Source organism: Salmo salar, chromosome 06 (assembly GCF_965601325.2).
Source record: "Salmo salar chromosome 06, fSalSal1, whole genome shotgun sequence".
Taxonomy (NCBI): Eukaryota; Metazoa; Chordata; class Actinopteri; order Salmoniformes; family Salmonidae; genus Salmo; species Salmo salar.
Window position 1 is genome coordinate 86,901,845 of NC_138296.1, and position 18,054 is coordinate 86,919,898.

General features: G+C 41.9%; 1 protein-coding gene across 1 annotated transcript; it reads right to left on the bottom strand.

Moving 5' to 3' along the window:
* Positions 1–7,236: 7,236 nt before the first annotated feature.
* Positions 7,237–16,541, bottom strand: LOC106608233 (potassium channel, subfamily K, member 13-like). Its single transcript, XM_014206070.2, has 4 exons — positions 16,205–16,541; positions 9,368–9,921; positions 7,898–8,125; positions 7,237–7,398 (listed from the first exon to the last, which is right to left on the bottom strand). The coding sequence occupies exons 1-4, from the start codon at positions 16,539–16,541 to the stop codon at positions 7,237–7,239; spliced, it is 1,281 nt and encodes a 426-aa protein (XP_014061545.2).
* Positions 16,542–18,054: the final 1,513 nt, after the last annotated feature.

An 18,054-nucleotide genomic window follows, 5' to 3' on the forward strand; every position in this document is an offset into this window, starting at 1 on the left:
TGTCTAGGTCTATCTCTCTCTTTCGTCTCTCACTTTCTCATTCATCTCTCACGTTCTCATTCGTCTCTCTTGATCTCTCGTTCCAGTTTCAGAATAGAACAAGAACATAACTCTGTGATTGAAAGAATGAGCTCAAAGCAGCTGAAACAACCCAGAGTGACTCGTTTCATTTTCACAGTATTATTATGTACATGCCGGACCAGGCCCGGATAGATGTGGACAAAAAAAGTGATTCTTCATTGTTAGTCTGTATGCTGTTACATTGTGGTGCGTCAACACAAGATCACAGTCCTCATAGTAAACTCTAAAATGGAATCTCTAAAGCAGTGTTTCACACCTCCTCGACTACGCCCAAACAGAACACATTTTTGTTGTAGCCCCAGAAAAACTCACCTGATTAAATTCTTCGTCTTCTCTGGGATTGGCGGATCGCATCCAACTTCAAGGTGCATACACCACCACCTAATGTACTAAAGTGTGAGATTAGTCACGGCCTACCTGCATTCAATTATCTTCCTTATTCCTGTTCATACATTGTTTTTGAAAAGAAATGGAAAAATAAACATTTCACCACTAACTAACCCTACACCTATATACCCCTATTTCACCACCAACTAACCCTACATACCCCTATTTCACCACCAACTAACCCTATACCTATATACCCCTATTTCACCACCAACTAACCCTATATACCCCTATTTCACCACCAACTAACCCTATACCTATATACCCCTATTTCACCACCAACTAACCCTATACCTATATACACCCCTATTTCACCACCAACTAACCCTATACCTATATACCCCTATTTCACCACCAACTAACCCTATACCTATATACCCCTATTTCACCACCACCAACTAACCCTATACCTATATACCCCTATTTCACCACCAACTAACCCTATACCTATATACCCCTATTTCACCACCAACTAACCCTATATACCCCTATTTCACCACCAACTAACCCTATACACCCCTATTTCACCACCAACTAACCCTATACCTATATACCCCTATTTCACCACCAACTAACCCTATATGCAACTATTTCACCACCAACTAACCCTATACCTATATACCCCTATTTCACCACCAACTAACCCTATACCTATATACCCCTATTTCACCACCAACTAACCCTGTACATATATACAACTATTTCACTACCAACTAAACCTATACACAACTTTTTAACCACCAACTAACCTTATATACAACTATTTCACCACCAACTAACCCTGTACCTATATACCCCTATTTCACCACCAACTAACCCTATATACAACTATTTCACCACCAACTAACCCTATACCTATATACAACTATTTCCTAAATATAAATCACGACCCCATAAACTCTTCTGCAGTAAAAATCTCATACACCCAGGTACTTCTCTGCAGCTGCCACATACACTCATTAAAAACCCACTACCCCATTCCACTACTTTGACCCTATCTGCTCCTGCACCATGCCAACGTCCTGGGAGGACGGGACACCACCACTCAACACACCCTGTAACTCTTTTGGAGTCACATCTCGTATACCCAAGTATTTCTCTGCAGCTGCCACCACCATCTATTTTCTGTTATTTACGTTCCATCTCTGCTGTACAGTTGATAACCATTGTTATGAACGCTAAGAAGCCAACCTTACTGAAGCATAACTCACTCATTACCCTATCCTTCTGTACTGGCACAGATCTCCTGCTCACAGGGATCCTCTCAGCATCCCTCACCCTTGACCAATCCTCCTCCACTTTCTTCACTGCCTCAGCATACAACACCTTCTGCACTACTCTGACTCTGGCCACTTCAATCTGCCTCTCTCTCACCGGACACTTCCGATCCCCAGCAACATGGGCACCCTTACAATTGACACAGACAACTTTATCCACCAAAACTACACAATCGTCTGTCCCATGCCATCCTGCACACTTCCCGCATCTTGGAATCTCCCTCCTACACACTGCTGCAACAGGACCATAAATGTTGCACCTGAAACAGCGCAGTGGATTCTGGACAAGTGCTCCAACAGTATAACTGATACATCCTAACATGACTTTGGTAGAGACTTAAAACTCAAAAGGACAATGACTCCTCTGTTTCACCACATTCCCCATCAGGTCTGCGTCGCATTAAACAGCAGGCATCACAAACACCAGGACTTTTCAACTTTAATCGGTCCACCTCCACACTTAACATTACCCTAGAAATCACTCCTTTCAATGGTGCCCTGTTCCTAAGAGCAAGAAACAGATCCTGACCCAAGTTACGTGACACGGAGCGTCTTCTCCCTCTGGTCAGAAGAAACACAAACAAATATCACAAGTCCAGTACTGGTTACCTTTACTGATTCAACTACACCCAACTCCTTTCTCACCCACCCTGAAACAACAAATGGATCATCCAAAAGGCAAGGGTCCACTTTCTCCAGAGATGTCACTCCTACTGGTCCAGATTCTTCTTTATTATGTCTGATGCCATTCTTCCTCAACACACATCTTCCCACTACACTCGTATCTTCTTCTTCCTTGCCGTCCATAACCACGTCTATCTGCTCACCACGCACTTGCCATGCCTTCATCCACTGCATTGTTTGCAGAGCATGCACTGATAGCGTTTCTCCAAGGCCCAACTTTTGTTCCTTAGCCCACTTTACAAGTCTGGCTTTTTTTTTTACTTGTCCGTGCTTTCTCCATCTCTGTCCCATGTTACATCTCAACCGAGTTCCTGGCTAGTGGCTACATGCGACCACCCCTGATTCAACTTATTGAGGGCTTGATGATTAGTTGACAAGTTGAAACAGGTGTGCTTGTCCAGGGCTACAACAAAATAAATAGAAAAATAGCATGCTGTAAGGGGTGTTGTGAAACACTACTCTAAAGAATAGAATATTACGTTTTGTAGTTTGCTAAGAATAGATAGGGCTCCATTGGTTTGTAATGGTGCTGCCTGTGTGTTTCTGTCCATTGCAGAATGTGTTAAAAATATAAGTGAGAGAGAGCAGAAAAAAACCCAGTACAGCTGATGGACAGAAGCTGCAGACTTGTTATGTTCATTCAGACAGAAACACACTGGACAATCAAAGTATTTTTCTGCTGAGGCTATTTTCCCCAGTATTTTCAGGGTCAGGGTGAAAGTATAGGATGTTTGTGGTCGCAATGATGAACAGTCTGTTGGTTAGTTGTTATCCGCTGGTGATACTGTATATAGAATATCATAGTGTGGTTTAAAAACCTCTCAGCTACAAGGTCTTTAAAACCCCCTCAGCTACAAGGTCTTTAAAACCCCCTCAGCTACAAGGTCTTTAAAACCCCCTCAGCTACAAGGTCTTTAAAACCCCCTCAGCTACAAGGTCTTAAACCCCCTCAGCTACAAGGTCTTAAAACCCCCTCAGCTACAAGGTCTTAAAACCCCCTCAGCTACAAGGTCTTAAAACCCCTCAGCTACAAGGTCTTAAAACCCCTCAGCTACAAGGTCTCTTTCTGTATTCTGTGGTGTTACCATGGAAACTGCCTCAGTAACCGTAACCAATAGATTCCAGCACTAGCTACAGTTGGTCCTGATCCAGATGTGGGTGAATGTGTCACACACACTAACACACCCCAGCTGATGACCCAGCATGCATCATTCATGTCTTTAAATCTTTGAGACGGAGCGGAGTGGAGTGGTTGACAGAGGTACACTACATGGCCAAAAGTATGTGGTCACCTGTTAGTCAAACATCTCATTCCAAAATCATGTGCATTAATATGGAGTTGGTCCCCTATTTGCTGTGATAACAGCCTCCATTCTTCTGGGAAGGCTTTTCACTAGATGTTGGAACATTGCTGCGGGGACTTGCTTCCATTCAGCCACAAGAGCATTAGTGAGGTCGGGCACTGATGTTGGGCGATTAGGCCTGACTCGCAGTCGGCATTCCAATTCATCCCAAAGGTGTTCAATGGGGTTGAGGTCAGGGCTCTGTGCAGGACAGTCAAGTTCTAGACAAACCATTTCTGTACGGACCTCACTTTGTGCACGGGGGCATTGTCATGCTGAAACAGGAAAGGGCCTTCCGCAAACTGTTGCCACAGGTGGAAGCACAGAATCGTCTTGAATGTTATTGTATGCTGTAGCGTTAATATTTCCCTTCACTGGCACTAAGGGGCCTAGCCCGAACTATGAAAAACAGCCCCAGACCATTATTCCTCCTCCACCAAACTTTACAGTTGAGACTATGCATTTAGGCAGGTAGCATTCTCCTGCATCCGCCAATCCCAGATACGTCTGTCGGACTGCCAGATGGTGAAGCGTGATTCATCACTCCAGAGAACATGTTTCCACTGCTCCAGAGTCCAATGGGGGTGAGCTTTACACCACTCCAGCCAACACTTGGCATTGTGCATGGTGATCTTAGGATTGTGTGTGGCTGCTCGGCTGCTCTGCCATTCATTAAGCTCCCGACGGACAGGTATTGTGCTGACATTGCTTCCAGAGGAAGTTTGGAACTCAGTAGTGAGTGTTGCGACCGAGGACAGATTTTACAGCACTCGGCGGTCTTGTTCTGTGAGCTTGTGTGGTCTACCTCTTCGCGGCTGAGCCGTTGTTGCTCCTAGACGTTTCCAGTTCGAAAATAACAGCACTTACAGTTGACTGGGGCAGCTCTAGCAGGGCAAAAATTTGACAAACTGACTTGTTGGAAAGGTGGCATCCTATGGCGGTGCCACGTTGAATGTCACTGAGCTCTTCAGTAAGGCCAGTATACTGGCAATGTCTGTCTATGGAGATTGCATGGGTGTAGCCTAGTGGTTAGCGCGTAGCCTAGTGGTTAGAGCATAGCTGACAAGGTACAAATCTGTCGTTCTGCCCCTGAACAAGACAGTTAACCCACTGTTCCTAGGCCGTCATTGAAAATAAGAATTTGTTCTTAACTGACTTGCCTAGTTAAATAAAGGAAAATAAAAAGATAAAAAAACTGGTGTGGCTGAAATAGCCAAATCCACTAACTTGAAAGGGTGTCCACATATATACGTTTGGCCATGTAGTGTATCTAATGGGACTTCGTCTCCATATACAGTGCCTTGCGAAAGTATTCGGCCCCCTTGAACTTTTCGACCTTTTGCCACATTTCAGGCTTCAAACATGAAGATATAAAACTGTAATTTTTTGTGAAGAATCAACAACAAGTGGGACACAATTATGAAGTGGAACGAAATTTATTGGATATTTCAAACTTTTTTAACAAATAAAAATTTGAAAAATTGGCCGTGCAAAATTATTCAGCCCCCTTAAGTTAATACTTTGTAGCGCCACCTTTTGCTGCGATTACAGCTGTAAGTCGCTTGGTGTATGTCTCTATCAGTTTTGCACATCGAGAGACTGACATATTTGCCCATTCCTCCTTGCAAAACAGCTCGAGCTCAGTGAGGTTGGATGGAGAGCGTTTGTGAACAGCAGTTTTCAGTTCATTCCACAGATTCTCGATTGGATTCAGGTCTGTACTTTGACTTGGCCATTCTAACACCTGGATATGTTTATTTGTGAACCATTCCATTGTAGATTTTGCTTTATGTTTTGGATCATTGTCTTGTTGGAAGACAAATCTCCGTCCCAGTCTCAGGTCTTTTGTAGACTCCATAAGGTTTTCTTCCAGAATGGTCCTGTATTTGGCTCCATCCATCTTCCCATCAATTTTAACCATCTTCCCTGCCCCTGCTGAAGAAAAGCAGGCCCAAACCATGATGCTGCCACCACCATGTTTGACAGTGGGGATGGTGTGTTCAGGGTGATGAGCTGTGTTGCTTTTACGCCAAACATAACGTTTTGCATTGTTGCCAAAAAGTTTGGTTTTGGTTTCATCTAACCAGAGCACCTTCTTCCACATGTTTGGTGTGTCTCCCAGGTGGCTAGTGGCAAACTTTAAATGACACTTTTTATGGATATCTTTAAGAAATGGCTTTCATCTTGCCACTGTTCCATAAAGGCCAGATTTGTGCAGTATACGACTGATTGTTGTCCTATGGACAGAGTCTCCCACCTCAGTTGTAGATCTCTGCAGTTCATCCAGAGTGATCATGGGCCTCTTGGCTGCATCTCTGATCAGTCTTCTCCTTGTATGAGCTGAAAGTTTAGAGGGACGGCCGGGTCTTCGTAGATTTGCAGTGGTCTGATACTCCTTCCATTTCAATATTATCGCTTGCACAGTGCTCCTTGGGATGTTTAAAGCTTGGGAAATCTTTTTGTATCCAAATCCGGCTTTAAACTTCTCCACAACAGTATCTCGGACCTGCCTGGTGTGTTCCTTGTTCTTCATGATGCTCTCTGCACTTTAAACGGACCTCTGAGCCTATCACAGAGCAGGTGCATTTATACGGAGACTTGATTACACACAGGTGGATTCTATTTATCATCATTAGTCATTTAGGTCAACATTGGATCATTCAGAGATCCTCACTGAACTTCTGGAGAGAGTTTGCTGCACTGAAAGTAAAGGGGCTGAATAATTTTGCACGCCCAATTTTTCAGTTTTTTATTTGTTAAAAAAGTTTGAAATATCCAATAAATTTCGTTCCACTTCATGATTGTGTCCCACTTGTTGTTGATTCTTCACAAAAAAAATACAGTTTTATATCTTTATGTTTGAAGCCTGAAATGTGGCAAAAGGTTGAAAAGTTCAAGGGGGCCGAATACTTTCGCAAGGCACTGTAGGTAGTACTTCAGGTCAATTATTCTCCTGGATCTCTAGTTATGAAACAATGCCCTCGTCTTTCATTCACTCCCTCAGCTCTCAGCGCCTTACACTGCTATGCTGCTCGGTCATTGCTCATCCATATATTTATAGGTATATATTCTTATTCCATTCCTTTACTTAGATTTGTGTGTATTAGGTCGTTGTATAATTTTTTGATATTGCTACACTGTCGGAACTAGAAGCAAAAGCATTTCACTACACTCGCAATAACATCTGCTAACCATGTGACCAATAAAATTTGATTTGATATATAAGTCCCATGCAAAATATGTGATATATATTCTGACTTAATGATATCTGATCAGGCTGTAGTCCATGAGGTCAATTATTTTCCTGGAATATTGTTTTCTTTCTCTATTCATTCAACTGAGTTCCATTGAGATTAATGTATTTTCCGTGGACGGTCTCTCTCTGGCCAGCCAATTTCTGGTGACTGTCTCTCTGGCCAGTTAATCAGTCTGGCCTATATGTTCACCATGGTGGTTTGCCAGATCTATCTATCCACGCTCGTCTCTGCCAGGCGGTTGTTCATGATGCCCAGGGCACCCACCCCTCCAGAGAAGCCGTTGTGGCCGTGGCGGGAGTTGGTTCCTGATTGGCGAGGGTGACCGTTAGCCATCTCTGACAGCTGCTTCTGCATGATGGCCAGGTTCACCTGAGAAATGGAGAGAAAGAGAGAGGAGAACTACTCTCAATAGCCATCAAACAAGTGCCAGACACAAAACATAGCAGTGAAAAAGAAAGCCATTGATATAGCAGCAAAGCTGACCACCTGGGCAGGGACCAGGATTAGTTTGTGTTCCACATATGCTTTATAGTGTGGTTCACAGTACCAAATGCTCCAGGATCTGGAGCCCTAAGTATTTGACATATGCATTTGAACAAGGTCTTATCTTTTATTTAACTAGGCAAGTTAGTTAAGAACAAATTCTTATTTTACAATGACGGCCTACCCTGGCCAAACCCTCCCATAACCCGGACGACGCTGGGCCAATTGTGCTCCACCCTATGGGACTCCCGATCACGATCTGGATGTGATACAGCCTGGGATCAAACCTGGGTCTGTAGTGACGCCTCTAGCACTGAGATGCAGTGCCTTATACCACCGCGCCACTCGGGAGCAGTATACATCATGTCCTCCATCTTCCCTCTACCTTATTGGCAGCCAGGAAATCTCTCATGGAGATCATCTCTCCAGACATCCTCCGCCCGTCCACCTCGCTCTCATTCACCGCGTCTGTCTCGATGGACAGGTCCCGCTGCGCCCTCAGATGTCCGGGCACCACCACGTTCCTGCGGGGGAGTCTCTGCTGGGGGTGGTGGCCCCCCCTCCTCGGGCAGTGACATGGTGCCTCCATCCTCCTCAACAGCCAGTTCAGCACCTAGAATGAGATTAAGAATAATACAATTTATACTGAACAAAAATAAAATATAAACTCAAGATGTAAAGTGTTGGTCTCATGGTTTATGAGCTAAAATAAAAGATCCCAGAAATGTTCCATATGCACAAAAAATGTATTTATATCAAATGTTGCGCAGAAATTTGTTTACATCCCTGTTAGTGAGCATTTCTCTTTGGCCAAGACAATACATCCACCTGACGGGTGTGGCATATCAAGTAGCTGATTAAAAAGCATGATCATTACACAGGTGCATCTTGTGCTGGGGACAATAAATGGCCACTCTAAAATGGGCCATTTTGTCACACAACACAATGCCACAAATGTCTAAAGTTTTAAGGGTGAGTGCAATTGGCATGCTGACTGCAGGAATGTTCCCCAGAGATGTTGCCAGAGAATTTAATGTTAATTTCTCTACCATAAGTCGTTTTAGAGAATTTGTCAGTATGTCCAACCTGCCTCACAACCACAGACCACGTGTATTCGCGCCAGCCCAGGACCTCCACATCCGGCTTCTAAACCTGCGGGATGGTCTGAGGGGGCAGGGGGAGGTCGCGGTGCTGAGGAGTATTGCTGTCTGTAATAAAGCCCTTTTGTCGGGAAAAACTAATACTGTGCCCCTGCTCAGTCATGGGAAATCCATAGATTAGTGCCTAGTTCATTTATTTCAATTGACTGAATTCCTTATATGAACTGTAACTGAGCAAAATTGTTGAAATTCTTGCATGTTGCATTTATATTTTTGTTCAGTATATTTCTAAGCACAATTTTAACCAGTCTGTTTCTGCTCTCTTGCCAAGTGTTTATGGTATTGTCATGACAAACAGTTTGTGTTCGTAAATTGGCTAGCTTGAGAGAACACCTCACTCTGACCATTTCACTCGCCCTAGCAGAGCTGATTGGGCTGTTTTCATGTTATCAAGAGCGTTGGTGACTGTAACTGTGTTGCTGGCAACAGTTTAATTATGTTTTTTTGCCGACGTTTACTGACACCGGTCAAATTCAACGGGTGTTGCGCATTTGTAAATTCAGCACTTATTCTGCGCTCTGGCACACTCAGACGAGAGCTCTGAAATCAGAGTAGTTTGCCAGAGTGAATTTCCAAACTCACCCTTAGTACAATGGAGTTGGCAAGCTAACACTACCAGGGGCTTGAGTCACTCTACATAATAAAATGGATTCATTGATGAAAACTATCCAATCACACAATAATAATAATCCCACCTGTTTGATGACGATGGAGATGACGTTGAACAGCGAGTAAATACAGCAGACACCTGTCAGTATAAACAGGAAGTTGCCCAGTCGGTATGCCGTCTGGTTCACGTTCCCCTCCTCGTACGCCAACCTCTGGCTGCTCACCACGTCACCGAACCCGATGGTGCTGAACGCCACAAAGCAAAAGTACAGAGAGTCTAGATACCCCCAGCCTTCTACAGCAGAGTACATTGCTGAGGCGCAGCAGGAAACCAAGATGGCAGCGGCGCCAAGGATCAGCATAACACAGTATACTGAAGGCTTCCACCCAGCTAGCCCCTCCCCCCTGCCACATCTCCCACCCCCACCGCTGCCCTCAGAGAGGCGTCGGCAGCCATTTTGGGGAAGCATGGCCTTGCGGCGGCGGCGCTCATGGCAGAACTTGAGGACGAAGGCGATGACGGTGATGACACGCTCCAGGAAGAGGTTGAAGAACAAGATGGTGGCGGCACAGCCGATGAGTCCGTAGAAGATGAGGAAGATCTTACCACCGATCGTCGCTGGCGTGGTCATCCCAAACCCTGGAAAACAAGATGGAGGAAGATATTATTAAGAAAACTGAATGAAAAGAATATTGGTCAAAACTAATAATGATGTATTTGCTTGTATTTATTAGCCATTACATCGTTGCATAGATACATTACCAATAGAAAACAAAAGTGTGACCAACTAAACTGGATCACACTGAACAATGAATGCAGTATTTTGTTTAGTTATATTATTTTCAAAGATCCTGTTTCTTCACAATGATAAACCAGTCAGTCTAAGTATATTGTTTACTGCCAGCTTTCACAGACAGGTGGAAAGGCACCTTATGAGATAGAGCATAGCTCACATGACACAGTCCCCAGATACAAGTATCACGCACACATTTCACACGTTTTATTTCTCACTCTCTCCATCTCTCTTTTCTCATTCTCGCTCCAGCCCTACCACTCCATTGCACTCTAGGCATGCAATCTTTCAGCCCAGTGGAGGAGAATCAATACCTTCATTTCAAAGCTGTACAATGTTTTTTTTGTCATTCGCGATGATTGATTTTTAAGTCATTGACTTGGCATTTGAAAGATTTGAGAACATTGTCCTGTTCCCGTAAAACATGTATAAGTATTCACAGCCAGTCTTCAAGGCTTACAGGGATATAGGATATGTCTGAAATGACACCCTATTCCCTGTGTGGCGCTGGTCCAAAGTAGTGCACTAGACAATAGTGTGCCTTTTCAGACTGTAGACATTATCCTATCCTTTGACCGTGATTGTAATAGTTTACAGAAACTGACTGTTTTACATGTACACTATGTTGTCTGTCTGTAAGCGTTTCAGCCTGCCCAATGCCCAGATTTCTGATCCTTCAGTCCATTGTGAGCGTTTCAGCCTGCCCAATGCCCAGATTTCTGATCCTTCAGTCCATTGTGAGCGTTTCAGCCTGCCCAATGCCCAGATTTCTGATCCTTCAGTCCATTGTGAGTGTTTCAGCCTGCCCAATGCCCAGATTTCTGATCCTTCAGTCCATTGTGAGCGTTTCAGCCTGCCCAATGCCCAGATTTCTGATCCTTCAGTCCATTGTGAGCGTTTCAGCCTGCCCAATGCCCAGATTTCTGATCCTTCAGTCCATTGTGAGCGTTTCAGCCTGCCCAATGCCCAGATTTCTGATCCTTCAGTCCATTGTGAGCGTTTCAGCCTGCCCCATGCCCAGATTTCTGATCCTTCAGTCCATTGTGAGCGTTTCAGCCTGCCCAATGCCCAGATTTCTGATCCTTCAGTCCATTGTGAGCGTTTCAGCCTGCCCAATGCCCAGATTTCTGATCCTTCAGTCCATTGTGAGCGTTTCAGCCTGCCCAATGCCCAGCTTTCTGATCCTTCAGTCCATATTGATCATTCTGAAGGCGTTTTACTTGCTGCATTCAGGGTCACATCTCAACAACACAGATCAAATATTTAAAGGGAGATACTTAGTCAGTTGTACAACAGAATGCATTCAACTGAAATGTGTCTACCTTAAATCGACATCCATGTCATTGGCGCCCCAGGGTTACAGTGGGTTAACTGCCTTGCTCAGGGAGCGGGACCCAATGCATTTAACTCCATCTAAATATTTTAAACAAATGTTCTGTGTTGTCTCTAAACATTTACAGGTTGTGCTCTCCTTATAGACTGATGTACAGAGAGCAAAGCCGTGATGAATCCTATGATGAGTCCAGTTCATTCAGTCCAGCCCTTGACTGCGGTCTCTGTTCCCTGTGAGTTGTCACTCTAACAGTGGGCACTCAGGTGGAAAAAACATCTCTCTCCATTTACTTCCAATTACTGGCTGCCTCTCGGCTTTCACCCAAAATCAATGGATTCACAGTGCAGGGCATCCATTAGTTCCCTTATCACAGTACAAGAAGTTAGGTTATCTATCCTATTCTATTGGAAGCAGTATGGTTATCTATCCTACTCTATAGGATGCAGTATGGTTATATATCCTATTCTATAGGAAGCAGTATGGTTATATACCCTACTCTATAGGAAGCAGTATGGTTATATACCCTACTCTATAGGAAGCAGTATGGTTAATTACCCTACTCTATAGGAAGCAGTATGGTTAATAACCCTACTCTATAGGATGCAGTATGGTTATATATCCTACTCTATAGGAAGCAGTATGGTTATATACCCTACTCTATAGGAAGCAGTATGGTTATATACCCTACTCTATAGGAAGCAGTATGGTTATATATCCTACTCTATAGGAAGCAGTATGGTTATATCTCCTACTCTATAGGATGCAGTATGGTTATATACCCTACTCTATAGGAAGCAGTATGGTTATATCTCCTACTCTATAGGATGCAGTATGGTTATATATCCTACTCTATAGGAAGCAGTATGGTTATATACCCTACTCTATAGGAAGCAGTATGTTTATATCTCCTACTCTATAGGAAGCAGTATGGTTATATACCCTACTCTATAGGAAGCAGTATGGTTAATTACCCTACTCTATAGGAAGCAGTATGGTTATATATCCTACTCTATAGGAAGCAGTATGGTTATAAATCCTACTCTATAGGAAGCAGTATGGTTATAAATCCTACTCTATAGGACGCAGTATGGTTATATATCCTACTCTATAGGAAGCAGTATGGTTAATTACCCTACTCTATAGGATGCAGTATGGTTATATATCCTATTCTATTGGAAGCAGTATGGTTATATATCCTACTCTATAGGAAGCAGTATGGTTATATACCCTACTCTATAGGAAGCAGTATGGTTATATATCCTACTCTATAGGATGCAGTATGGTTATATATCCTACTCTATAGGAAGCAGTATGGTTATATACCCTACTCTATAGGAAGCAGTATGGTTATATACCCTACTCTATTGGAAGCAGTATGGTTGTATATCCTACTCTATTGGAAGCAGTATGGTTATATATCCTACTCTATAGGAAGCAGTATGGTTATATACCCTACTCTATAGGAAGCAGTATGGTTATATATCCTTCGCTATTGGAAGCAGTATGGTTATATACCCTACTCTATAGGAAGCAGTATGGTTATATATCCTACTCTATAGGAAGCAGTATGGTTATATACCCTACTCTATAGGAAGCAGTATGGTTATATATCCTTCTCTATTGGAAGCAGTATGGTTATATATCCTTCTCTATAGGAAGCAGTATGGTTATATATCCTTCTCTATTGGAAGCGGTATGGTTATATATCCTACTCTATAGGAAGCAGTATGGTTATATATCCTTCTCTATTGGAAGCAGTATGGTTATATATCCTACTCTATAGGAAGCAGTATGGTTATATATCCTTCTCTATAGGAAGCAGTATGGTTATATATCCTTCTCTATAGGAAGCAGTATGGTTATATATCCTTCTCTATAGGAAGCAGTATGGTTATATATCCTTCTCTATAGGAAGCAGTATGGTTATATATCCTACTCTATAGGAAGCAGTATGGTTATATATCCTTCTCTATTGGAAGCAGTATGGTTATATATCCTTCTCTATAGGAAGCAGTATGGTTATATATCCTACTCTATAGGAAGCAGTATGGTTATATATCCTTCTCTATAGGAAGCAGTATGGTTATATATCCTTCTCTATAGGAAGCAGTATGGTTATATATCCTTCTCTATAGGAAGCAGTATGGTTATATATCCTACTCTATAGGAAGCGGTATGGTTATATATCCTACTCTATAGGAAGCGGTATGGTTATATATCCTACTCTATAGGACGCAGTATGGTTATATATCCTTCTCTATAGGAAGCAGTATGGTTATATATCCTTCTCTATAGGAAGCAGTATGGTTATATATCCTACTCTATAGGAAGCGGTATGGTTATATATCCTACTCTATAGGAAGCGGTATGGTTATATATCCTACTCTATAGGACGCAGTATGGTTATATATCCTACTCTATAGGAAGCAGTATGGTTATATATCCTACTCTATAGGAAGCAGTATGGTTATATACCCTACTCTATAGGAAGCAGTATGGTTATATACCCTACTCTATAGGAAGCAGTATGGTTATATACCCTACTCTATAGGAAGCAGTATGGTTATATACCCTACTCTATAGGAAGCAGTATGGTTATATATCCTTCTCTATTGGAAGCAGTATGGTTATATATCCTTCTCTATAGGAAGCAGTATGGTTATATATCCTTCTCTATTGGAAGCGGTATGGTTATATATCCTACTCTATAGGAAGCAGTATGGTTATATATCCTTCTCTATTGGAAGCAGTATGGTTATATATCCTACTCTATAGGAAGCAGTATGGTTATATATCCTTCTCTATAGGAAGCAGTATGGTTATATATCCTTCTCTATAGGAAGCAGTATGGTTATATATCCTTCTCTATAGGAAGCAGTATGGTTATATATCCTTCTCTATAGGAAGCAGTATGGTTATATATCCTACTCTATAGGAAGCAGTATGGTTATATATCCTTCTCTATTGGAAGCAGTATGGTTATATATCCTTCTCTATAGGAAGCAGTATGGTTATATATCCTACTCTATAGGAAGCAGTATGGTTATATATCCTTCTCTATAGGAAGCAGTATGGTTATATATCCTTCTCTATAGGAAGCAGTATGGTTATATATCCTTCTCTATAGGAAGCAGTATGGTTATATATCCTACTCTATAGGAAGCAGTATGGTTATATATCCTTCTCTATTGGAAGCAGTATGGTTATATATCCTTCTCTATAGGAAGCAGTATGGTTATATATCCTTCTCTATAGGAAGCAGTATGGTTATATATCCTTCTCTATAGGAAGCAGTATGGTTATATATCCTTCTCTATAGGAAGCAGTATGGTTATATATCCTTCTCTATAGGAAGCAGTATGGTTATATATCCTACTCTATAGGAAGCGGTATGGTTATATATCCTACTCTATAGGAAGCGGTATGGTTATATATCCTACTCTATAGGACGCAGTATGGTTATATATCCTACTCTATAGGAAGCAGTATGGTTATATATCCTACTCTATAGGAAGCAGTATGGTTATATACCCTACTCTATAGGAAGCAGTATGGTTATATACCCTACTCTATAGGAAGCAGTATGGTTATATACCCTACTCTATAGGAAGCAGTATGGTTATATACCCTACTCTATAGGAAGCAGTATGGTTATATATCCTACTCTATAGGAAGCAGTATGGTTATATATCCTACTCTATTGGAAGCGGTATGGTTATATATCCTTCTCTATTGGAAGCAGTATGGTTATATATCCTTCTCTATAGGAAGCAGTATGGTTATATACCCTACTCTATTGGAAGCAGTATGGTTATATATCCTTCTCTATAGGAAGCAGTATGGTTATAAATCCTTCTCTATAGGAAGCAGTATGGTTATATATCCTTCTCTATAGGAAGCAGTATGGTTATATATCCTACTCTATAGGAAGCAGTATGGTTATATATCCTTCTCTATAGGAAGCAGTATGGTTATATATCCTTCTCTATAGGAAGCGGTATGGTTATAAATCCTTCTCTATTGGAAGCAGTATTTTTATATATCTTACTCTATTTTTAATTACAGAACATAAATGTGCTCTATTTAGTATTTCAGTACTAAATAGAAATGCATTAGCTGAGTTTGTCCAAATCCATTTATTTTATTTGTTGTCAAGCAATAAAGTAATTAAGAGACATTAAAGCGTTTAGCTGTGTTGCTTAGCTACAAAATAACAGAGATAAGATTGTCCCTTATGTCATGAACAACCCCTCCCCACCAGGCTTTTGTTTTGCATCACAGTCAGGGTCTGATATCACCCAGACAGAGAGAGATCCTGCTATGCCTGCGGAGGAGATTCCTAGTAATTGGCACTCAAGGCTGCACTAATTGAAGGGGTTTTTATATTCACACCAATTACAAGACACACAATAAGCCTAATTAGAACTTGATGGACATGCATATTGAAGCATAATTTAGTTGGCTGTGATTGTTCTAGTATTGGAATCATTTAATGGTGCCAATTCATAATATAATAATATCCCTATAGTCTACACAAGGGTTTCCCAAGCTCAAATTTGATTTGATTTAGGAGATGGTTGGGAAACCCTGCAAATATAAATAATAAAAAAAAAACATTAGGCTAAGAACTACATGTTTTGGAAAGCTGAAAAATATTGTCAACAACTGGCCATTTATAATATGTTACACTTTTAATTGCCATGTAATATTGTCTCAAGTAAGTTGTGATATGTGATAATGATATGTGATAATGATATGTGATAATGATGTGATCTATAGGCTACAGCAAATCTCACCTATGGTCGAGACCACGGTCCCCACGAAGTAGAACGCACCGGTAAAGTCCCACCGAGGTCTGATGGTGTCCACGCGGATCCCAGCCACGTTCGCCTCCTCGTAGTTCCTCAATAAGTTGTTCAGTTCTTTCTTGCTAAGGTTATACTTTTGGCTGAACTGTTCAAACCTCTGCCCCCAGCGCTCCTTCGCCTCCGCTTCCATCGGCTGTTCCAGTGCTGAAAAGACTGCGGCACCGCAGAGGAGATAGAGGATTATGAACACTGCTAACATAAGGAACCTGGCGTTATCCTCGTTGAAGGGACCGAAGCCACAACAGCAGCCGCCCCGGAAAGCCATTAGGTAGGATAATCACCGTTCAACAGGTGTTAGGGACGCGACGCATCGTTTTATTATGGAACAAATTACACACTGCTCATCATCTGTCTCTTTAGGTTTATCGTTGAAAATAAAAAAAATGGTTCAGGATAGAAACTGGTGAAATAGAGTTGGAGGCTGTGAGGATAGAGAGCTGAGAGAGCCAGAGAGAAACATATGACAGTTTTCCTCATGGAGAGCAGAGAGAAAAAATGTGATATGTTTCATCATGGAGAGCATAGAGACAGAGAGAAAATAAAATAGTTTTCCTCAGAGATTCAACAGTTGTTCACGTCACTGTAAAAAAAAAAAACCCACAACAGTACCCATCAAAAGTTGTCAAGGATCTTTGACCATTAATCCAAGTCTAAAATGTCCGTTATTATCTGTTACAATAAACATATGGCGTCATCCTTGACGTTTGTGCGCTTGTCCAAAATAAATACATTACTTTTAGCCTTCCTGATATAGAGTTCAAATGTTATTAAAGAAAATGCGCACAGTTGAAAATGTCCTTTTAACGGTGTGCAAACACATTTTTTTTTTAATGTCACGTCGTTTTTCAAGAGCACCAACATGGCTGTGTGGATACCGAAATAGTTTACGACGATGCATTTGAGGTGCACCCTCAGCTCCGTCTCAAAAGAACGCCCCTCTCGCAGAGGGTGTTGAGAAGAAGACTTTCGAATAGCTTACACTGTATTCATCGAACTGTGAACTCTGTACGAACCCACGGTAAACTCAAGGTTGTTGCACTCAACAGTAAGACGTCCGTCTGCAACAGTGCGCGTCTGTCTAACTGACCTCCACCTCGACTAGGCTACGCACTCTGAACAAGCCTCAGTCACAAACCCACACCCACCTCCTTCGCTGTTCAGGTGGAGACCTTTACATATGAGCGCAAAATAAAATCAACATGAAGCTACTGTATAAACTTCAGCTTTCATATAACATGAATATAAAACATTTTGTTGTAAACAACTTAACAATATGAACAACTGTGGCTTTACCAAGTGATTAAGTCAGTAATGATTACATAACTTATGTATTAATTTGTTTAAAAAAATGACAGAATGAAAACATTCTGGTTAAACTATCAAGTGGATCAAGACACTGGCCACCGTGTGACTTGAGGAGCCGGAAACAATGCTAAGCATGATTCCAACATTTGGGCAGTCTCCTGCCGCTGTCTGTCCACAGAGCATTAGAGAACGGCACCGTGACGTCTTCTGTCATGGATCAATATGACTTGACCTTTCAGATCTGGGTCTGAACATTCATATGTTTGCGCATGGGACATCCAGGGACAATCTGAGCAAATGTCACTACTGTGGAACAAGCTGTTAAAATGCATTATGCACATCAGAGGAAGATGGGAAAACTAAAGGCAATTTTTAAAAATATATCCTGCTTTGGATGGTTAGTGAACATAATCAAAACATTTGTGGTGTAACTGGTGGTTAGTTTAGGAAGATTTGAGGAACTAATACTTGCA

What these genes read in the sequence shown, in the direction of transcription:
- LOC106608233 (XM_014206070.2), bottom strand. Translation starts at nt 16,541, where the DNA reads ATGGCTTTCCGGGGCGGCTGCTGTTGTGGCTTCGGTCCCTTCAACGAG. An exon ending in TCTCCATCGTCATCAAACAG is followed by an intron (nt 8,126 to 9,367) that starts GTGGGATTATTA and finishes ATCTCATTCTAG; the next exon opens with GTGCTGAACTGGCTGTTGAG. An exon ending in ATTTCCTGGCTGCCAATAAG is followed by an intron (nt 7,399 to 7,897) that starts GTAGAGGGAAGA and finishes TCCATTTCTCAG; the next exon opens with GTGAACCTGGCCATCATGCA.